This window comes from Mesoplodon bidens (assembly GCF_964165515.1).
Source record: "Mesoplodon bidens genome assembly, chromosome: 19".
NCBI lineage: Eukaryota > Metazoa > Chordata > Mammalia > Artiodactyla > Ziphiidae > Mesoplodon > Mesoplodon bidens.
Window position 1 is genome coordinate 18,041,988 of NC_138179.1, and position 23,998 is coordinate 18,065,985.

At 40.1% G+C, this 23,998-nt stretch overlaps 1 protein-coding gene across 1 annotated transcript in view; it reads right to left on the bottom strand.

Annotated features, from left to right (window-relative positions):
- The window catches only part of METTL16 (methyltransferase 16, RNA N6-adenosine), a 61,878-nt gene extending 38,096 nt beyond the window's left edge, over window positions 1-23,782 (bottom strand). The window contains exons 1-3 of the mRNA XM_081219239.1: window positions 23,633-23,782; window positions 18,549-18,676; window positions 3,626-3,825 (exon numbers count right to left, since the gene is read on the bottom strand). Of these exons, the coding sequence (XP_081075365.1) occupies window positions 3,626-3,825; window positions 18,549-18,676 (328 nt within the window). The 5' untranslated portion in view covers window positions 23,633-23,782. The remainder of the gene's footprint in view (window positions 1-3,625; window positions 3,826-18,548; window positions 18,677-23,632) is intronic.
- Between the last annotated feature and the right edge of the window lie 216 nt (window positions 23,783-23,998).

A 23,998-nucleotide genomic window follows, 5' to 3' on the forward strand; every position in this document is an offset into this window, starting at 1 on the left:
ACAACTGAGAGCCAGAACATTTAAGCTCTGACGGTCACAGTGACTGCTACACTTCCTATCATGTTCACCTGACAGCATCCTGGCCCTGATGCTACTGGGCAAACATCTCCTTGGGGATGTAGGAGGTGGTGCAGGAAGGAGTGGTAAAGGGTACTCAAGCTCCTCTCGGAGTTCACAATCATTTAGCCCCTGCTAGCCACTCAGAATAAGGAAATCAAGGAAATTTAAGTAGCACTTCCAGCTCTGCAGAAAAAAAAATTCAAACCAGATCCCAGGCCCTTGATTCTCATACAACTACCTCTCTCTTCATACTTCAATTTCATTTAAAAGGAAAAAGAAAAAAGGACACCTTCCCTCAGCTGCCCTAATATCAGGTGCCAAGAGGGTAATAAACGCAGGTAAAAGACCTGTCCTTCGCCCAAAAAAATCAAGTTTCTCAATTCTTAAGACCAGAAGACTTGCATTCTAACATCCTAATAATCCCCTCTGAAAGGTGAATGACATTTTTTAAAATTTTTTATTTATTTATTTTTGGCTGTGTTGGGTCTTCGTTGCCGCATGCGGGCCGTCTCTAGTTGCGGCGAGCAGGGGCTACTCTTCATTGCGGTGCGCAGGCTTCTCATTGTGGTGGCGTCTCTTGTTGCGGAGCACAGGCTCTAGGCACGCGGGCTTTAGTAGTTGCAGCACGTGGGCTCAGTAGTTGTGGCGCACAGGCTTAGCTGCTCCACAGCATGTGGGATCTTCCTGGACCAGGGCTCGAACCCGTGTCCCCTGCATTGGCAGGCGGATTCTTAACGACTGCGCCACCAGGGAAGCCCATGAATGACATGTTTAAATGGGTAATAATCCTTGTAGCGATAAATAAAAATGAAAAGTGTATAACCATAGAATTAGAGCAAACTAATAGAGTCTGGGGGAAGAATTTATATAGAACCCTAATTAGAATGAATGTGATTTCAGCAAGAGTGCCCCTTGTGAAGAGCTAAAATCCATTAACCTCCTATATCCCCAAGTGTTATTTTAGAGGGTTTGGGGCATAATTAAAATAAATTAGTACTAAATAGGCTCTCAAGCTTTTAAAGCTTTTTATAACCCATCAGCCAATCTTCTGCCATGAACATAAAAGAAAAAAAACTTTTGTTAAACTCCATTATTTTTACATAGTGCTTAGTTCATACTGGATGTTCAGAATTTTGAATGTTGAAAGAATGACGTATTTATCCATCGACATTCAACAAATCATTTACTGAACACCTACTGTGTGCCAGAAACTTTGCTAGGCTTTTGGATATTATAGTAAGCAAAAAAGTAATAGGCTCTGTACTTTGTAATCTAGTGGCAGAGAAAGACATTAATCAATCAGACAAGTGAATGTGTAGTTTAAAACTAAAAAAAAATGCCATGAAGGAAAAAACCTGGTTTTCTAAAGCTCATATTCAAGGAACCTATCTTATGCTGGAAGGTCAGAGAAGGTTTTCTTGAGAAAATAAGGCTTGAGTTGACAACTGCAGTACAAATAAGAATTAATGAGATGAAAGTGGGAAGTTCCAGGCAGAAGGAACAACATGTACAAAGGCCTGGAATCATGACATCTTATTAGAACAAGTGCCAAAAACAAAAAAGAGAAGAATATAAGATGAGGCTTAGAGGGACTTCCCTGGTGGCGCAGTGATTAAGAATCTGCCTGCGGGGGCTTCCCTGGTGGCGCAGTGGAGTCTGCCTGCTAATGCAGGGGACACGAGTTCGCGCCCTGGTCTGGGAGGATCCCACATGCCGCGGAGCAACTAGGCCCGTGAGCCACAACTACTGAGCCTGAGCTCTAGAGCCCGTGCACCACAACTACTGAGCCTGTGTGCCACAACTACTAAAGCCCGCACACCTAGAGCCCATGTTCTGCAACAAGAGAAGCCACCACAATGAGAAGCCCACGCACCGCAACAAAGAGTAGCCCATGCTCGCCACAACTAGAGAAAGCCCGCGTGCAGCAATGAAGACCCAACGCAGCCAAAAATAAGTAATTAAAATAAATAAATTTATTAAAAAAGAGAAAAGATGAGGCTTAGAGAGACCTAGAGAGAGACCTAGAGGGCAGGAATCAGACAATGAAAACTCTAATAGGCCTAATAAAGGTTTTGGGTGTTTATCACAGAAGCAATAGGAAGCCATTAAAGTGGTAAAGAAGATGTGTTCAGATATGCTTTATACATACTTTCTGGAGAATGGAATGGAGGGGCAACAGAGTGGACAAGAACAGAATAGTTGAGGAGCTATTCTGTTGACAGGGAGAAATGATGGTGACTTGGACTGGGATGGTGGCAGCTGAGAAGGAGAAAAATAGATGATTTAAGAAATATTTAAGAGAGAAAAACAGGAAACGGTGATAGACATTGTCAGTGAGAATGGAGAGAAGTAAACATCAAGGACGACAAGATTAGGAAGAAAGAATATGAGTTTGGTCTTGGACGTCACAAAGTCTGAGATGTTTTTGAGATATCCAAGTTTCTCATATATTTGGGACTACAGTTCAAGAAAAGTAATCTGAGTTAGAGGAATAAACAATTTGTAGGTTATCTACATGGAAGCAGAAAATAAAGTCATAGATATGGATGAAATTGCCTAGAGGTAGCGTGCTGAATAAGAAAAGGGTTAGAGACTGAGCTTTAGGGATTCTCAACATTTAATACAAGAAAGTAAGCCTGAAAAGGGGAGAAGAGTGACTAGAAACGAAAACAGAAAACCAGAGGAGTCTGGTGTTGTGGAAGAAAATGGAGGAGATTGCATAAAGGAGAAAGGAGGGGGTCAATAAATGCTGCTGAAAAGCTCATGTACGATGAGCACTGAAAACACACACAAATGCTGAACATTTACTACTATCTAGAAACTGTGTTTCCCATTAACTATGTTTAGAAATAGGGTCCACAGTTTTTAACTCAATTCTTCACACTTTCTATAAAGGATTAGTAAAGGCCAAAAGATTAACAAATTTCAAACCCTATCAAATGAAAATACTGGCTATGACAAAACATATAATAATACATTTATAATCGCAAAACATACCATGGCTCATTTCCTTCTGTTTCTCTACTTACATTCCCAAATGAATCAAACAGGACAGTCCTCCCCATTGCAGAAGATTACAATTAAGAGAACATCTTCCTTTAACTCGATGTCTTTTTTCTTCCCTTTAATTTTGGATTAAATACTCTCTACAAATAATCACCTAAGAGATTCCTAAAAGTATTCAGTCCCACATGATCTTTTATTAAGTGACCATCACCACAAAATCCCAATATAGGGACTACTGTACTAACACCAAATAATTCAGAGTAAAAGTAATGCCCAACAGACACAGACATCAACGTGGTAATCTGAAAAGCTAAGAAAACAAGGGCCTCACTTTCATTCTGCACTTCTCTTAACACCCTTGCTCCCTGTTTGGTGCTGACAATCCCTTCTCAAGAGAAAGTGATAGCAGAAAAGCCTAGGTATCCCAAATAAGAACAGTGATATCTGTAGTCAGCTTCTTTCACACAACAAATACCCAGAAGTTTTCAAAGAATTTGCAAAGACCTCGCAAAATTTATAAAACTTATATTTAGCCAAAAAATAATTGAAAACCATGTACCTATGTCAATTCCTCTTCGGAGAGTACTTTTGTCAGAGTCCTGATGACCGATCAGATCTTCTACCCAATGAATATAGTTAAGTCTCAAGGGAACTGTGGGAATTAGTCTCTCCAGCGGAATATCAATAGAAAGTCCAAAATCTTCTCTTAGGAGAGTACAAGTCAGAGCTCTGACTGCTTCAGGGTCTTTAAAATTAAGACTGAGGGGTGGAGAAAAAGAAGTAAAACTGATTAGTAAGACTCACTGCATTCTACAAGCTTTAATGCAACCAGGCAGGACCAAACACCCACCTGTTTCCTAGGAGATCACACATATAGTTACCCAGAGCACTCAGTGCAGTGGCATACACATATGGGTGTTTAACAGTCACAGTATGTGAAAGACAGCATAAATTTCCACCAAAAATACTGCATCTTCATACATGAAGCACAGAGGACAAGAGTACCTCTGTTCCAATTCCTGCCTGTCTCCTTACTTAGTTATGTGACTCTGGACAAGTTATTTAGCCTCTATGAGACTGTTTCCTCAGCTGTAAAATGGGGATAATAATACCTATATGTAGAGTTGCTGTGAGATAATCTGTGAAAAGTACTAGCATTAATGCCTACTACATAGTAACCGTTTTACAAATGCTGGTTATTTTTACTATTATCAAATAACATGATTTGATGGTAGCATTCTTTGAAAATCATACTTAAAAGTGGAAAGGAAGCAGTATAAAATGTTTAATAATGAAAACAGGTTAACATACTTAAATATAACAAATACTACAAGCACCAAAATTTTAAATGTGACTATTTTTAGCAGGTTTCCTGAGGAATAATTTACATACTATAAATTCACCTGTAAGTACACAATAGCTTTCCGTATATTCCCAGAGTTGTGCAACCATCACCACAATCCAATTTTAGAACACTTTCATCACCCCAAAAAGAAACCTCGTGCCCATCTCCAAGTCATTCCTCATTTCCACCCTCAGCTCTAGGCAACCACTAATGTACTTTCTGTCTCCATAGATTTGCCTTTTGTGAACATCTCATACAAATGAATCATATATGTGATCTCTGCATCTGGATTCTTTCACTTAGCATAATATTTGTGAGGTTCATCCATAGTGTAGCATGTGTCCGTACTTCATTTCTTTTTTTTTTTTTTTTTTTTTTTTTGCGGTACGCAGGCCTCTCACTGTTGCAGCCTCTCCCGTTGTGGAGCACAGGCTCCGGATGTGCAGGCTCAGTGGCCATGGCTCACGGGCCCAGCTGCTCCGCAGCATGTGGGATCTTCCCGGACTGGGGCACGAACCCGTGTCCCCTGCAGCGGCAGGCGGACCCTCAACCACTGCGCTACCAGGGAAGCCCCTTCATTTCTTTTTACAGCCAAATTACACTCCATTGTATGGATAACCACATTGTGGTTTATGCACTGGATGAATAATCACATTTGTGGTTTGTTTATCCATCCACCACTTGATGGCTATTTGGATTGTTTCTACTTTTTGGCTATCATGAACAATGCTACTGTAAATATTCACATATAAGTCTTCACAAGGATGTGTTATCATTTCTCTTGAGTAGATATGTACGAATATATCATATGATACACTGACGTTTAACTTTTTAAGAACCTTGTGTCAATATAACTATTTTGAGAGGCAGGAAAAGCATTAAATGAGATGAAGAAGCAACTGTGCAGCAACTGTCAAAAATACAAAATGCTGGAACAAAGTCAGGAGGATAATAACTTCAAAAATGACTGACCTTACATTTAGGTGAGGATTTGTGATCTTTTAAAGACAAGTTTCTATGAAACAGTGGAAGTGGAAGTTTATTGCATAAATACACGCTAGCAATAAAAAGTCTCATTAAAATATATTAAGCCTGTTTAAAGGGATATTAAGTCTATTCCTAGTCATCAGAGGTAGATATGTTAATTTTGTCATTTGTGGGGGCTGATAAAAAGAGAGATAATCCATAGGCAAGCAACAATGAACACAGTTCTGCTTCACTCAATAGCACAGCAATTGCCTCAATCAATTTTCACATTAAAAAAAAAGGCTAGCACTGCCTTTGTATTCCTTCCTTAATAAAAAGCAGTACAAATTCAGGTTCAACAAGATAAATTATGTAGCAATAAAAAGATACTAAATCTATAAAAACTTTATTTTTAATTCTAACAAGAATATTGTATTTTATTCCTTTGAAATCAGTCAAGTGTTCAAAAAAGATGGGCCAACTCATTTCCTTTAATGACACGGCAATGATAGTCAATTTTTTTTTTTTTGGCGGTACGCGGGCCTCTCACTGTTGTGGCCTCTCCTGCTGCGGAGCACAGGCTCCGGACGCGCAGGCTCAGCGGCCATGGCTCAAGGGCCCAGCCACGCCGTGGCATGTGGGATCTTCCCAGACAGGGGCACAAACCCGTTTCCCCTGCATCAGCAGGCGGACTCTCAACCACTGTGTCACCAGGGAAGCCCGATAGTCAATTTTTACACATGGAAAGAAGTTCACATCTGAGTACCACACTAAAGCATTCAAACAAGTTCACATTCTTTATTCTATAGTGGTAGCCCAATCTATTACTAAGCTTCATTGCTAGACGCACAAAAGGAATATAATCAATTCTGATGTCTATGTTCAAAGCCTTAAAACCTGAAATGTGAAATTTCAGAATTTTTCTATCAAAGAAACTTAATAACCTAGATACCTTATAAAATAAACGATGAGCAGTATCATCTAAGAGCAGTACCTATTTACAGAATTGTTAACCTAAAATTTCTGAATGTTATTTTGCACCGACATTTTGAATAAAATTGTGAAATTCAGGAATTGCAAACTCAAATATTTACAACATATTACTCAAAATGCCAGTCCCTGACAAGATACAGAACTTGTGCCAGAACGTACATCAACACACTGAGAGTCATAACCAAAGACATGTCTGCTGAACTAAACGTGCAGCACAAGGTCCTCGCCTCTATGGACAGTAACAAATGGTTTTTGGCAGAGCGGGCAGACCAATGGCCACACTTCTGGTAGCACTATGCCAGATGACACAAATGACCATTTCAAAGGGGATGGTCACTACTCAGTTCTAGGTAATTAATATCAAGTGGGTTTGCTGGCCCAGTTCTGCTAGATCTCTAAAATTTCCAAATGAAACCAGCAACCCATATTTTTATATGAAATTTCTATGATTCTTAAAATATATGTGGACAATAAATAACTGCAAACCTTATACAATTCACAGGCCGACAGGTGGCAACCTCTATTGTAAATAACAGAATTATAAAGAAAGTTGGGGGGGGCTTCCCTGGTGGCGCAATGGTTGAGAGTCCGCCTGCCGATGCAGGGGATACGGGTTCGTGCCCCGGTCTGGGAAGATCCCACATGCCGCGGAGCGGCTGGGCCCGTGAGCCATGACTGCTGAGCCTGCGCGTCCGGAGCCTGTGCTCCGCAACGGGAGAGGCCACAACAGTGAGAGGCCCGCGTACCGCAAAAAAAAAAAAAGAAAAAAAAAGAAAGTTGGGGTACTTGGCTACTCCACACTTTTAAAGAAGTATAAAAGTGTTTCACTCTCTTTGAGCACTACTTTGCTCAACTGAGTTATATGGAATAGGTTAGAATTTTTAAGAGGTTGTGATTGCTGGCGTTCATTCCTTTACTCATTCAACAGGTATTACATGTCAGCTACATGCCAGGCATTGTGCAAAATGCTGGAGATACTGTAGTAAAAGCAAATACAGACATAATCTCTCCCTTCATGAAGCTGACAGTCTGGTAGAGGGTAGGTATTAATTTAAGAATCATTCGAATATATGTAAAATTGTCACTGTGATGAATGCTGTAAAAGATAGATACGAGGGGGCTTCCCTGGTGGCGCAGTGGTTGAGAGGCCGCCTACCGATGCAGGGGACACAGGTTCGTGCCCCCGTCTGGGAAGATCCCACATGCTGCAGAGCTGCTGGGCCCGTGAGCCATGGCTGCTGAGCCTGCACATCCAGAGCCTGTGCTCCGCAACGGGAGAGGCCACAACAGTGAGAGGCCCGTGTACCGCAAAAAAAAAAAAAAAAGATAGATATGAGGTGCTAGGAAACCTACATAATAAGTGGAACTGCCTTAGGAAGGTCAGAGAAGGCTTCCCTGAGGACTGAAAGTAAAATAAAAATGAACAAAGAACAGGGGGAAGGGATCATAGTATTCTAGGGTCCTAGGTAAAGAGAAGAGCAAGTACAAAGACCCTGAGGCAGGAGACTTCATGGGGCATACTGAGAGCCACTGTGTCTAAAATGCAGATAGCAAGGTAAGCATGCATGGTTTAAAATGAGGCTGGAGAGGAAGATAGAGGCCAGACTATATAGGACCTTATAATTAGGGTAACCATATAATTTTATCAATTAATTCAGGACACTTCTGAAAGTGAAAGTATCACACCAGGATACTTATAATCTATGTTAAGGATTTATGTCTGGTGTGGAATAAGGATGGACCAAGTGGAAGCAGAGACACCAATGAGAAAGTTCCTGCTGCCATCTGAGTGAAGAGGCTGGACAAAGGTGGCGGTGGCAAAGACAGGGAAAAGTGAAAGGCATGTAGAGACATTTAGGAAGGGAAATTGACAAGATCTGTTAATGGACTGATAGGTAACGTGAGGGAGGATGTGCTTACAGACATCTCCTAGGGTTCTGGCTTGTTCAACAAGATAGTGCCATTCACTGAAATTGGGAACTCACGCAGAGAACCATTTTTGAGGAGAAATATCATAAATTTGAGCTGTATTTGAGATATCCAAGTAGAGATATTGAGTAAGTATGATCTCTAGGTATAGAGCCCAGAAAACCTGGAAAAAGAGATTTGGAAATCTGGAAAAAATGTATAGGTGATTTGCAAACAAACAAATGAGGGCCTGGCAGAGATGAGAGTGTGCCTAAGGAGAAAACACAAAGTGAGAGGAAAAGACAACTTAACACTAAGCCTCAAAGAATCCTTTAATGGTTGTACATACAATCATTACAGAGGAAGCTACACCAGGAGACAGGGTGGAAGAAGGAAAACCAGGAGAGTGTGATGTGGTGCCAAGGAGGCCAAGGGAAGAGGGTGTCCATGAAGGGTAAGAGTGTCAGTTACCCCAGTGCTTCTCAGGAGTCAACTGGAAACTGAAACTGGATTTAGTGATGTGAGACCATGGAGACCTTTTCAGGAGCTGCTTTCGTAGTGGTAGAATTCAGTATCCACCCTGGGATGTGCTAAAGATTAAGTATGGTATGAAAAAATGGAGACAGTAAAAATAGATAATTCTTCAAGAAGCTGAGTTATGCAAGGGAGAGATGGGGCAGAAGTGGTAGGGCTGACGGAGAGGTTTCTTTACTAATTTTTTTTTTTTTTTTTTTGCGGTATGTGGGCTTCTCACTGTTGTGGCCTCTCCCGTTGCGGAGCACAGGCTCCGGACGCGCAGGCTCAGCGGCCATGGCTCACGGGCCCAGCCGCTCCGCGGCATGTGGGATCCTCCCGGACCGGGGCACGAACCCGTGTCCCCTGCATCGGCAGGCGGACTCCCAACCACTGCACCACCAGGGAAGCCCTTTACTAATTTTTTAATGGAAGATTTAAACACGTTTAAAAGTCAATGGAGGGGCTTCCCTGGTGGCGCAGTGGTTGAGAGTCCGCCCGCCGATGCAGGGGACACGGGTTCGTGCCCCGGTCCGGGAAGATCCCACATGCCGCGGAGCGGCTGGGCCCGTGAGGCATGGCCGCTGAGCCTGCGCGTCCGGAGCCTGTGCTCCGCAACGGGAGAGGCCACAACAGTGAGAGGCCCGCGTAACGCTAAAAAAAAAAAAAAAAAAAAAAAAAGTCAATGGAAAGTCACAAAGGCCACATATTATGATTCAATTTACATGAAATATCCAAAACATGCAAAGCTGTAGAGACAGAAAGCAGATGAGTGGTTTCCAGGGGTTGATGAGACACAGTAGGGGGGAGTGACTGCTTAATGGGTATAGGGTTTCTTTTGGGGTGATGAAAATGTTCTGGAATTAGATAGTGGTGATACTTACAAAACCTTGTGAACATACGAAGAACAACTGAATTGTACACTTTTTTTTTTTTTTTTTTGTGGTACGCAGGCCTCTCACTGTTGTGGCCTCTCCCGTTGCGGAGCACAGGCTCCGGATGCGCAGGCTCAGCGGCCATGGCTCACGGGCCTAGCCGCTCCATGGCATGTGGGATCTTCCCGGACCGGGGCACGAACCCGTGTCCCCTGCATCGGCAGGCGGACTCTCAACCACTGCGCCACCAGGGAAGCCCCCAGAATTGTACACTTTTAAATGGTGATTTTATGATATATGAGTTGTATCTAAATTTTTTAATAAGTCAAAAAGAAGAAACTAGTTGACAGATACTAAATATTTAAATAAAGGAATACTGGACTATGTAAGGTTCTTGAGATGGGGGAGGGTATGGGATCCAAAGTACAGATGGAGAATTTAATTGAATTCGAGTATCATAATAATAGTAATAATAATAATAATAGACTGTCAAACAGAACCAAAAGCCAAACCTACAGTGTTTTCTGTTTTCCACCAACTCATACCTACCCACAACTGAGATTAAGAATTTTTTTTTTTAACTTTATCACACCTATGGTCAAATAAGCAATGAGATCGTAGTATCATATAAAAACAAAGATCCTGGAACAGTTGTAAATGACCATTACTGTTAGCCCTATATTAGCCAAAGAACCCAAAATCCTACATGCAAAATAGTAAGAAACTACCTTGATCAATCAAGTTGGTCTCTTAAATGTGGATTGTTATGCTAGCTAAAGAGCAAACGACAGGGAAGAAAAGCTTAGTCATCCAAACACTTCTTTGCTCTTTCCAATTACAGTTAAGAGTACTCCAGTTTTTCTAGCTAAGCCCAGTAACTTACTCTAAATTCAGTGAAACTTAAAAAAAGAAAAATAGAAGTCCAAGAGTACGGGAAACAGTTAAATATACTTAAGTTTTGCATTACAGAAAATTTAGGAACAATCTAAAAGTAGTCATTAGGGAGTTGACTGAATAAGCTATACCACATCCACACAAGAGAATACTCTGCAGTCATGAAAAGGAGTAAGACTGGGCTGGTTCACACAGTCTTGTATGAAGAGGGTTCCTTGATAAATTAACAGCAACAACAACAAAAAACTCCCACAAGTTTGGGTAAAAGCATATACGTACATTATGATCACATTCTTGTCAAAATAAAAACAAGACAAAAAAGACCCTATATGTGAACATGCATAGAAGACAATCTGGAAGGGTCAGAACCACCTCTGGATGTGGAAATTCTCATATTTTTGTATTATCTGAACACATGTTACATAATACCTTCATAACAACAATAAGTGTTTTATAACTATATGGAAAATGCTTATGTCAAGTGTGGGTAAAAAAAAAATGTCCTTTCATTGTACCTATAGCAAAACTATAACCACAAAAATTACTATATATGCGTAAGGACAGGGCTTAGAAAGGAACACAAGTAATTTGATCTCTGGGGTGGAAGAACCGTGACCCTTTTTCTTTTACGTATGCAACATTCCCATTATAAATGTAGGTAGGAAGGATATATTTCTATAATTTTCCCATTAAGGGGCTCTATAAATGTTTGTAGAATAATAAAAAAACACCTCCTTTTTCAAAAAAGGAAAACAGATCCTTGGTTCCAGAGTACTTGTTTTCCATGAAAGGGGGCCAAATCTGTTGGAGACCAAACCAGCATATTTCCCACAATGACAGCAATCCCCAAAAGATAATAGTGCAGCTTGAGCATTGATTACATGGCTTCACGAAACATTTGGAGCAAGAGAAACAGCAATATAATTAATATATTTTCTTAGTGCCTTCAAACAGAGTTGTTTATATAAACAATTTTCACTGTTTTAAAAAATGTGCTTACTTTGATGGAATAGAGCATACAACTTATTAATAAGGAACTACATCCTAATCACCAAAAAGTATAAGACATCAAGCAGAAGCTAGTCTAACTGAAGAAAATACACAAAAATCAATGAAGAGCTGATTCTTAGACTTTGTTATTAGAAAAATGAGTGTTTGTTTTCTTACTTCTAAGAAAATACAGACACTAATCTGAGGGTTGGAAATCTTTTTGTAGGACAAAAGTGAAGTCATCTGACTTCACTAGTTAAATATCTAGGTCACTTTAGCACCCTGGGACATTCAAAATTCCTGAACACAGGCAAGATCTTTCTTCATTTTCATTTCTGAGAGCACAGAGAGGCACAGGGACTAAAATTAGCTCTCACGTGGAAATTAGCAATTTACACCATCAGTCTTTGTTGTTTGTTTAACACATCCAGCTCCGTAAAACAAAACAGCCTATTGTCAACAGGCTCAGGTCTGATTTCCCCATGATGACTCTTGCTCTGCTATTGATGAATACAGTATTACCATTATTAGATGCAGTTTGGAAAGATACATTCTGTAACCATGGTTAAAGAAACAATCATTCTAACACTGTAACAATAAAGGCTGAAGCCTCCCCACCCTACTCCAACATTGGTTTCTATTCATTAGATCTTCACTGAGGTGCTAAAAATGGTACAGTCGCAAACTATGACACAGCCCTTCAATGCCAGGTCTTTGATTTAAAAACAGATCAGTCAAGTGTCATACTCTATTCCAACTCAACTGACAGGGCTCAAGTAAATTGCACGATGTTCCTATGGGGCTGGTTTCTGTGAAAAAGCACAAACTAAAATTTAATTGAAACGGTCAGATACGATTACAACAAAGCAGTGACGGATGCAAGGAAGAGAGAGAAAAGAGAGAGGGAGAGAGAGAGATCACACCAGCAATCCTCAGTACCTTATCAAGTGTACCAGGCTTAATAACAACATCTATCCTTTACTAAGTGTCTACAATGTGTCAGTCACTTTGCACACATCATTGCTAACCTTTATGACAACCATCCAAAGTGTGTCCTTTTATCCCTCCTTTTTAGATGAGGAAATTCAGTCTCAGTAAAGCTAAGAAAATTATCTAAAACCTCACAGCTGGTAAGTGGCACTCTCAAGACTGGTCCTTAGGATGACTCATTCAGAAGTGCCCCTCTTTCCATATCACACCCTGCTTCCCTTAAGAGAGCACTTAAGGGCTGAGCAAATAAATGACACTTCAATCCATCTCAGGTCTAATGTTCTGCCTGGTATTCCTTTTCCATCATTACCTGGGTTTACATTTTGGCCATTCTTTTTCATGTATCTTCTTGAGTTAAATAAAAAGCCACTATAAAAATAAAGAACATTCTACTGATGCATATAATCATCAACATTACCTAAGTAAGCAGCAAGGAGGATGATGTCCAGGAGCAGGTAGGTTGTTCACATTAAAAAAAAAAAGTACGTATCTTCTCTTCCTCCTCTATCATAGATTGCTTCTAAATATGCTGTACTACCAACCATAGGTAAGCTCATACTGCTCCCATTATTAAAGAACAGGAGCTCTCCTCAAGCTTGCTCATCCTCTTGCCATCCCTTCACAGACAAATTTGCTTTTCCTTGCAAGAAAGTCTAAAATTACTTTTGCCTATCACAAAACCACCAGTTTGAACATGAAGCTCATAACTTTTAGTCCTTTTCTAGGCACAGCATATCAGCACAGATACTTTGGTTTCAGTCTGAAACAAAATGATGATGTTTTATAATCTGCAACACCCATTCCATAGGCTACGTGGTATTCCACTGTATGGAACTGCACTGTAAGAAGCTACAATTTTGGAAATTTAAATTATTCCCAATTTTCCTTGTTACAAACAGCCTTGGGATAAACATCCTCAAACATACATTATTTCATTTAAGTATGCTTTTAGAACTTTCAAAGCTGCAATTCTACCGGTATTTTATCACTATGCCTATTTGACTACATTTTTGCCATTGATGGATACTGCATAGTTTTTCTTTGCTAATTTGGTCCATTTGTCTTTCTTCTTTTGTAAATTGCCTGTTTTTATCCTTAACCTATATAGTGAGGTTTTTTTCCTTTTTCTTACTGTCTTCTAAGAGTTCTTTACATTAAGGGAGCTAAATATTTATACTGTGTTATCACCTCTGCCTATTTCCTGATATGGAAAAGTTTTTACTTCTTATGTAGTTGAATCCATAAAATTTCCTTTATGAATTCTACCCTTGGAGTTTACTCAGAAAGACCATCCCTACACCGAAAGTTAAACAGTCCACCTACATATTTTTTTCTAGTGCTTCAATAGAATAAATATATTGAAATCATCAAACCATCAGGTATTTTACATAATATATAGGAAAGGGAATCTAATGCACTTTCCCCACAGCTGTTCCAACGCATCTATTAAAAATCCATTGCTGTCTGCCTCCACCCTTAACAACCTGAAATGTCCTTATTCTATGTTACAGTCTTTACATGGTGCGGTGGTATTTTACTTAGGAGTCAGCTTCCAAAGTAAGCATATAAAGTGAAAATCCAAGAGAACACTGAAAAGGCTCCTTAATCATTCTAGCACTGTAAGATATTCACATTATGAGAAATACACAGGAGTCAAGACTGATCAAGAAAGGAAGATTCACCCTGTCCACTCTACACTCCCTCTGGGAGGTATACTACTGAGTAGAATGCAGGCTGGAATCACCCTATTTAAGGTGCACATGCTGTTGAGACTTAAATGCCACTTTGTGCCAGACAACTGATGGCCCATTCTTGCGGCACTACTGGGCTAATGTTTTAATTACTCAAACTTCACAATATATTTAAATACCCATCTGGGAAAGTTTACACCCCTTCACCTTGCCATCACCCACTTATAACATTTGTTTTGAGTATCTTTTCTTTGAACAGAAGAAACATTATGTCGCTTTCTCTCCCAAAAATCTTAGAAGGATTTTGATTTGGGGAAGAATCGACATATTAACTATACTGAGCCTCCCCATCCAGAAACACACGGTGTCCCTAGATTCACTGTCTCCCCTAGACCCCTGAGGGTAATTCTGTTGCTTTATCCACATAGATCTTAACATATTTCTTTGCCAAGTTTCTGCCTATTCCTCTTTGTTATTGTGGATGGGATCTTTTATTGCAACTATATTTTCCAACTAGTATCTGGAAACCTATCAATTTTCTATTTATTTATATACATTTAAAAATATTTACATGTATGTTTTATTCAGCAATCATTTGAATATTTTTAGGTGATTCTCAAATGTTTTTTCAGATAGACAATAATCAAACTATCTGTAAAATTGTAATTCTTTTTCCTTCTAATCTTATTAACTCTAAATAAATAAGGGAAGCAATAGACTGAGCCAGAGAGAGTTCCAACTCAGTCACTTCTTAGTGTTATAAGCCTGTGCAAGCTATTTAAAAAGAATGTGTGGGACTTCCCTGGAGGTCCAGTGGTTAAGACTCTGCGCTTCAAATGCAGGGGGCGCAGATTTGATCCCTGGTTGTGAAACTAAGATCCCACATGCTGTGTAGCAGCCAAAAAATAAAGAAAATAATAAAGGAATGCAGTATCAATTAAAAAAAAAAGAATGTGCATTCATATTTATAGATTAAAAGTTCAAAATATATCACTAAATCAAACTCATTGATTATATTATTTAGGCTCTCTATCAGCAGTACTTAACCTTTTTTGGGTCAATTACTCTTTTAAAACTGAAGTTCAAATTATAGGTTAAAGCTTTAAACCCTATCTCCCCAAGAAAAAGAACATACACAAAGAGTATTTTTACCTAATTGCCTTTGAAGCATTCACTGATCCTCTGAAAGTCCCTCAGGCCATTGTTCTGTTTATTTTTCTCTACTTGGTTGGAAAGACAAAGAAAAAATGTCTCTGAATTATATCAAACACTTTTTAAAAGATATTTCTTATGTTACATTTTTCAACATGCTAAAAGTCTTTTTTTAAGTCTCCATTGAACGTTATTTCTTTTGTCAATACAAACTAGTCTTTTTTTTTTCTAATGTGAGGCTTTTCTGCCTTCTATCTTACTTTTTTTTAATTTGGAGGGAACTCTCATTTGTTTAGTATATTTTTGCCCATCCCTTTATTATTTATCTGCAATTTTGTTTTAGGTATGCCATTTATAGATGGCATACAGCTAGATTTTATAGAAGAATTATTCTCACGCATTCGACAAATATTTATTGAATGTCTATTACTTGTCAGACACCCTTAAGCCATTCAGATTTGTGATAACAGATGTGTTTGGTCTGCTCTGACTGATTTTTCTTAAAAAATATAAATCTTAAGCCATCTTAAAAATCCTAACCATCCTAAAAATCTTCCTCTGGTTCCTCAAAGTCTGAGCAATCAAGTCCATTCTACTTTGCATGAGCTAAGAGCTATGAAAGGCTCTTTGTGACCTGTTCTTTGTTTTCCTTTCAGGCTCATCTCCTAGTATTCCCTAAGCTGTTATTCTATATCCACTTCATCCCCATCTACATGCAGTTCTGCAAACTTACCAGGCCTTTCAAAAAATTCTGTTCTCTATACTTGGAACTCTTTCCCCACTTCTATTCATCCTTCAGTATTCAGTTCAAAGACCCAAGGCCTTCACTAATACCACTCCCACACCACTGCTGTGTCCTTCTCTTCTGACTTCCATTTTCAACTGCACATAGACTTCTCAGATTCAATATGCCCCAAACTGAAAATATATCATTTCCCCCCCAACCAGCTCATTCCCCCTTGTTCCTTACTGCAGAAATGGCACTACCACCTAATCTCTTGCTAAGTTGGAATACCAAGCACCATACTTGGTTCATACTTAATTTCTACTGTGTCCTGCTAATTATATTCATGAATTTCTCTCAAATTCATCCAGTGATCTCTATCCTTCCTCCCTCTACCTAGTTAGGCCACCAATATGTCTCATGTAGATTACTAAAACCATTTCCTACTTACTTGCCTATACTTTCAGTCTTAATTCTCCCTGCAATCCATCTTCTACTATGCTCCTAGAATACACCTGTCACCTGTCTAAACACAATTCTGAATGTTATTTCCCTGCTTTAAAACTTTAGTGCATAAGACTGGGGATGAGTAATTCTGAAGACACAAGAACTCCCTGTACATGTCCCTAAGATAAATTCCAAACTCCTCACTGGCCCTTATAAAGTACTGCAAGCATCATCCTCCCAGCCTCATCTTCTGTCATTTGTCCACCACACCCTAGGCATGCTCAACTTTTCCAGTCCCCCACTACTCCGTGCTCTTTGCACATGCTACTCCCTCTGCCTGTAACACTCTTCTTTCTACCTGGCTAACTCAGACTCATTCTTCAGAACACAACTAAGACACTGTATCTGTTTCAAATCATTCTCTAAATCCCAAAGCTGGGGTCAGGTCTCCCTTCTGTGTGATTCCACTGTATACTCCACAGGTTCTACCACACCGAAAGGCTAACTGCTTGTTTGTTTGTCCACTTCCTCCACTAGTGTGTTTACTCCAAATATGGCAGTGACTAAGTCTTGCTTCTTTATTATGGCTCTCCCGGAACTTAGAGCAAAATGGTTAATCAACAGATATTTGTTAAATAATTAAGTACAAAAATAAGTGTAGAGAGGAAACAAAGAATAACAAAACTGTATCTGCTCTAAAGCTACTAGGATAAATAATATCCACATATATAACTATGAAACAAAGATGTAAGAAAAATGGTAGAGATGATCTAAACAAAGAGAAACACCAATTCAGTATCTCTGGGGTGATCTCCAAAGCAAGGTGCCAAAGATGAATCTTTAGAGTATGCAAAGAAAATATTAGAACTCTTATTTAAATATATTTTTAATTTCCAGTTTGAAGTATGTTTTCTAATGTGTTTAATATAGTAACATGGTAAGTAACACAAGCATTCATATATGGAGCTGTGCTCAACTTTTTACTGAGTGGAATAGACAATAAAGCTTGGAAATCACAGTTCTAGGGCATTTGACTTAACCTTTGTGTATTGGTGGGGGTCACAAATCTCTCTGAGAATCTGGTGAAAACCAAGGATTATCTCCCAGAAAAATGAATGTAAATAAATGTGTATTATATATGTATTTTTTAAGTTTTAGGATTTCTAGGGTACCTTGGCCCCCAGGTTAAGTCCTGGCCTAGGGCCTTCAGTTCTACAAGTCTGCCAGGAGGAAGGATGAGGTCAGCAAAATGCCTCAAGCCCTCTGATCCTATTATTCCCGACCTTCCCAGTGCTCCACAAATCCTGCTCTTCCTCCTCCCCACAGGTGAATCACCACATTTTCCCAAGGCAGGCTTGAAATTTCCAATCCCCTCTGTAACTCACATAGAGTTCAGGACGGCAGTCAAAGATCTCCTTCTCAAGGGTATAACACAAACATCAGTTACTACCATACCACTATCATAATCCTTGCCATTCCCTGAAGCGTCATACTATTATTTTCTTAATTTTTAATAATTAACTTTTAAACTTAAATTTAGTGACATTCTAAGTAATAATGAAGTGAAATCAGTTTTGATATCCTGGTTATTATTTTCCTATCTCACATCAAAATAAACACACACTTAAAATAAGGACTTTAGACCCTCACCAGTCACCAAGTTTTAGAGTACAATCCTAAGGTTTCTGCAGGCATTCTGGGATCTCTGTTGGGTAAGCAATAATTTGGACATCAAGAAATTTTTTTTTGTTTTTTGTTTTTTTTAGCCAGAAGGAAAATTAAAAGCATTTGGTCCAATCTTCTGATTTTATAGGTTAAAACGCTAAAACCGAGAGAGGTTAAGTGATTTGTCCAAGGTCAGATGAGAAGTTTAAGGAAATGTCTAGAATTAGTATTCAGGTCTCCTATGAGTCCAGTATGCTTTCCACTATGCTGTGTCCATTGTAATTACACTAGAATAATACTGTATCAAGAATTCTTCATCTGTTACCTACCTCACTCTTCCATTCAGATTTATCTGAACATGCTGCTGAAAATCTGGATATTTGGAAGCCAGATATGCAAAGTCAGGAGGTTTGTCCTTGTATCTATTTCTTGCATGCATTGATTTACTCAGAGCCATCTTTAAAAAGAAAAAAAGGGTGGGGGGGGAATTGCATATTTAGTTAAAAAAAGTCAACAGGAAAAGCTGTGGTTGCCAAGTCAACAGTTACAGCCAATACATCTTTGCCAACCAAGTGAGAAAAAAGAAGTTATATTTTGAAAATATGCAACAACAAATAAGCACATGAAAAGATGCTCAACATCATTAGTCATTACGGAAATGCAAGTCAAAACCACAATAAGATATCACTTCATACCCATTAGGACGGCTATTATTTAAAAAAAAAAAGAAAGAAAGAAAGAAAGAAAATAACAAGTGTTGGAGAGTATGTAAAGAAACTGGAGCCCTCAGGCATTGCAGGTGGGAATGAAGATGGTATGACTGCTGTGGAAAAGTTTGATGGTTCTTTAAAAAGTTAAACGTTACCATATGACCCAGCAATTCCACTCCTAGGTATAGATCCAAAAGAACTGAAAGCAGAGATTCAAACAGATACTTACAGTGTTCACAGCAGCATTATTCACAATAGTCAAAAGGTAGAAGCAACCCCAAGTGTCCACAAGCAGATAAATAAACAAAATGTGGGATATACATACAATGGAGTATTATTCAGCCCTAAAAAGGGATGAAATTCTGACACATGCTACAACATGTATGAACCTTAAAAACATTATGCTAAGGGAAATAAGCCACACACTAAAGCACAAATACTCTAATATTCCACTTATATGAAGTGCCAACAATAGGCAAATTCATACAGACAGAGAGTAAGCAAGAAGTTAGTAGGGGTTGGGAGGAGGGTGGAATGGTGAATTACTCTTTAATGGTACACGGCTTCTGTTTAGGATGATGAAAAACTTCTGGAAATAGACAGTAGTGATGGTTGCACAACACTGTGAATATGCCTAAAGCCACTGAATGGTATACTTAAAAATGGTTAAAATTTTAAATGTTATGTTATGTGTATTTTACCACAATTTTAAAAAATGTATGCAACATATGATGAATCTTTTTCTTTTAAACCAAGGGAAGAAAATTGGAAACTATTCCTTTAAATGCATCAAGGTGGCAGAAGGCAACATAATCTACAGTCAAGAATATTGTAGTCAGAGGTTAGCTTTTACAGTGGTCTTGCATGGATTGACTCTTTTGTAGTGCACCATAAAGTCACTAAAGTTTCAAAAAAACATCTTTTTTTTTTAACTTCCTGATTTCAAACTCTACCAAAAAAATCTTCTATTCCAACTTCTTTTATAAATTTCAGTCTTGTCATTTCCAGGTAGCTAAAACCAAATGAAAACAAACATAGCAATTTTGTTTTCCTCTAGAATACACAGAGGAAAAAAGTTAACACATTTATAGCAAGAAATAAAAACCGGAAAAAACCCATTGCAGTGGTTGAGTAAATCTCTAAGCAGTTGGTAATTTAAAAAATATTTTAGTGTGTATCTCTGGATGGTAGGTGATTTTTATTTTCTTCTTTATATCATTCTGCATTTTCCATTTTTTTCATAATGCGCATTCATCTAAATGGTATTGTGCAAGTCAGAATCCTAAGAGTCACCTGATAGTTCTCTATCCCTCTCGTATTCCAAGAAATGAAGCTGTGTGGATTTTACCAGCTAAATACCTCTCAAATCCATCTATTTTTCCCTATATCCACCAATAGCAGCCCAGTACAAGTTGCCTAGACGGCTACAACAGCCTCTTTTTTAAAAAAATTTATTTATTTTATTTATTTTTGGCTGCATTGGGTCTTCATTGCTGCACATGGGCTTTCTCTAGGTGCAGCGAGCGGGGGCTACTGTTCATTGCAGTGCACAGGCTTCTCATTGCGGTGGCTTCTCTTGTTGTGGAGCACAGGCCCTAGAGTGCATGGGCTTCAGTAGTTGTGGCACACAGGCTCAGCAGTTGTGGCTCATGGGCTCTAGAGCACAGGCTCAGTAGTTGTGGCGCACGGGCTTAGTTGCTTCGCAGCATGTGGGATCTTCCCGGACCAGGGCTCAAACCCGTGTCCCTTGCATTGGCAGGTGGATTCTTAACCACTGTGCCACCAGGGAAGCCCAGACAGCCTCTTATTTGGTCTCCATGAGCCCACACTTTTTCTCTCCATTCCTTTTTCCCCCTTGCAGTGATCATTTTTAAACGCAAATTTCACTGTGTCCTCCTCCCATGCCCACTTGCTCAAAACTTTACATTACTTCAGCATACATATAAGACCCAGCATGGTGTGGCCTTACCTATTTTTTCACCATCAGCTTCAGTCTCACCCATTGCTCTTCTTTCTTTCCCTCCACTCTGGCAATAGGGTCTTTACCCAGGTTACTCCTTTTGTCTATAATGTTCTTTCCTCCCCCTCTTCACCTGATGAATTCCTACTCATCCTTACTACCACAGTTCAAGCATTTCTTCTTCAGGAAGATCTTTCCTTCCATAATCTCCCCAGTTCAGTCATATCCGCTATTGTAAAGTCTCTTAGCAGTAAGTACCGTTCCTTTGCAGGCTTTGTTAGAGATGTAACTTTACATGGTAATAAATATGTTAATACTCAGAAGGTTTTTGACAGCTTTCCACACTGGAAGTTTAACAACCATGTCCAAAAAAGAATTGTCGAGATGTTCCAAATCATGCATCTAACTGCCCACCAGACTACTCACTTGAAAGGCTCAAAAGTACTTCATGCACAACATGTCCAAAATTAAATCATTTCTACCCACCCCAAACAGGTCCTCTTCTAATCTTCACTATTTTGCTGAATGATACCACTATCTTCCTTGTGGCACAAAAGCGAGAAATCTTTAGCACCTTTTCCACCCTGCCTCCCTCATTCCAAACACACCATGTCCTGAATATTCTCTATCTCCTAATTATTTCTTGACCCTATCCATTTTTCGCCCTTCATAACTCCATATCTTTAGGCCACAGACCATAATCATCTCTTTCTTGGATGACTACAATAGCCTCTAACTGATATCTCTCTAACCACTCTTTTTTTTTGGCTGCGTTGGGTCTTTGTTGCTGCACGCGGGCTTTCTCTCGTCGCGGTGAGCAGGGGCCCCTCTTCGTTGCGGTGCACGGGCTTCTCATTGCAGTGGCTTCTCGTTGCGGAGCTCGGGCTCTAGGCACGCGGGCTTCAGTAGTTGTGGCTCACGGGCTCTAGAGCGCAGGCTCGATAGTTGTGGCGCACGGGGTTAGTTGCTCCGCGGCATGTGGGATCTTCCCAGGCCAGGGCTCGAACCCGTGTCCCCTGCATTGGCAGGCGGATTCTTAACCACTGCACCACCAGGGAAGCCCTCTCTAACCACTCTTGCCCCAGCAATCCACTTCACCCCAGCAACAACATCCCCCTCCTCCTGCCCCAATACAAAACTGAACATTCCTTGGTAAATCCCTTCAGTGCCTTCCTAAAGCTTTTAGGCTGATAAAATCCAAAATAATTAACAAGGCACACATAATCTACCCCTCCAAACTCATTTGTTGCCACTTTCTCTTCCCTGTTCAGAGTGTCATGCGTGTACCCTGATATCAGTGCACACACATAACACTGAACACACATGGACAAATTAAATTACAAATATGATAGATTCATTTCCTTATTCAACCCTTCTGGTCAGAACAGATGCACAATGAGTCAATAAAGGCACTTCTCTGCTAACCAAGCTCCCAATACAGGCGATGGGTACTTAGCTAAATCTATCCCATTCCTCAGAGTTTAACTGAGTATCAGTGCTTACCTGGCATCAGCATTATCACTCCTCACTTCTCTCTAACCTCATCTACTTTTCTCTTCCTGGCTCACCCTGCTCTAGCCACACTGGCCTCCTTACTGTTTCTCTAGCAAGTCTGGCACACTCCTATCTCACGGCTTTTGTACTTGCTGTTTGGTCTGCATAAACTGTTATTCCCTCAGAAATACATACATACAAGGTACCCTCACACCTTATTCAGGTCTTTGATCAAATGTCACTTCCTCATTGATGCCTTTCCTGAGTACCTCCATTTAAATAAGCAGTGAGTAAACACACTCCTTGTCTCTCTTAGTAGCTTCAGTCTTCTACATAAAACTTACCCATCTGACATTCCAGATATTTTACTTATTTTTTTTAAATCTGCCCTGCCAGTAAGCTTCATGAGGGAAAATATTTTGTCTATCTTATTATTCACTGCGATATCCCAGAGCCTAAAGTAGGGCCTGGAGAGCAGGCACGCAATAAGTGTTTTTTGATTGAAAGCACGATGGAACTCTTTACACTGTCCAGGACACTGAAACACAGCACCCTCATTCTTGATAAGCAGTCCCCATCTTAAGTCTCTAAAAGGCTCAGGCCTAGGGCTGGACTTTTTTCTTCCGGTTACCCGAGTCAGTCCAGAAAGCCAAAGTAGTAGACCTTCACTTAAGCTTCCGCTTCGACTTTCTTTGATCTTTCCCCTCTCCACGCTTCCGTTTCCTTGGTGTCTCCTGAACCTTAATAATCCTCAACTACCATGTGTCTTAATACATAAGTCTGTAAAATAATCTAAATTCCGCTTTCAGAACTTTGAATTCCTTCTGCACAGATCCCTACCACTTCAATCCTAATCTCCGTTTTCTCTCGTCTCCTTCCCTCATAAATCCGACTTTTTCCACTAGTTCGACCACTGCCAGTTCTCCATCTCTTCCACTCCTTCCACGCCCTCATATTACCCACTCAGACTATCTTCCCGCCTCAGTTTTGGATCTCTGTAAACCTCCTCCGCCCCGCTGGTCTTTCCTACTTCAGTACTAGTCGCCGCTCCATCTGTCAACTCCTCCTATCCACCCCAACACACATATACCCCCGCACGCGCACGCACATGTACACACATACCATCTGGTCTCTCTCCTTAGACCCCGAAACCAACACCTCACAGGCCCAGAACAGGAGAATGTGGAACCTAGGTGATACACAGGTTAAGTGAACTCGCAACCCGCGTGAGAGATATTAAGTGACTCACCTCTGAGGTCCAAGTTCCTTCCAGACGACTAGTCCAGCATGGGCCTGTACAACCCCAGAGTCTTAAGCCACCAGCAGCCCGAGGATCCTAGAAACGCAAATGTTACGCTCCCAGTGTGCCGCCATCTTGGGCCTCCATTCAGCCTCGTGATTGGACGAGCCATTCTCGCGCGACCTGCAGCAGATTCTGAAGAAAGAAGAAACTGTCGCGAGACCTGGACTTCGCGGCTCCTTCTGTCAGAGTGAGGGTGCGTGGTAGCAAGCAGAGTCCTTTAGGTTAGGACGCTTGGTTTTAAATCTGCTAGGGATATTGTTTTTTAAAAATGTAGATTAAAAAAATATGTAGCCTTCTGTGCCCCACTCCAGA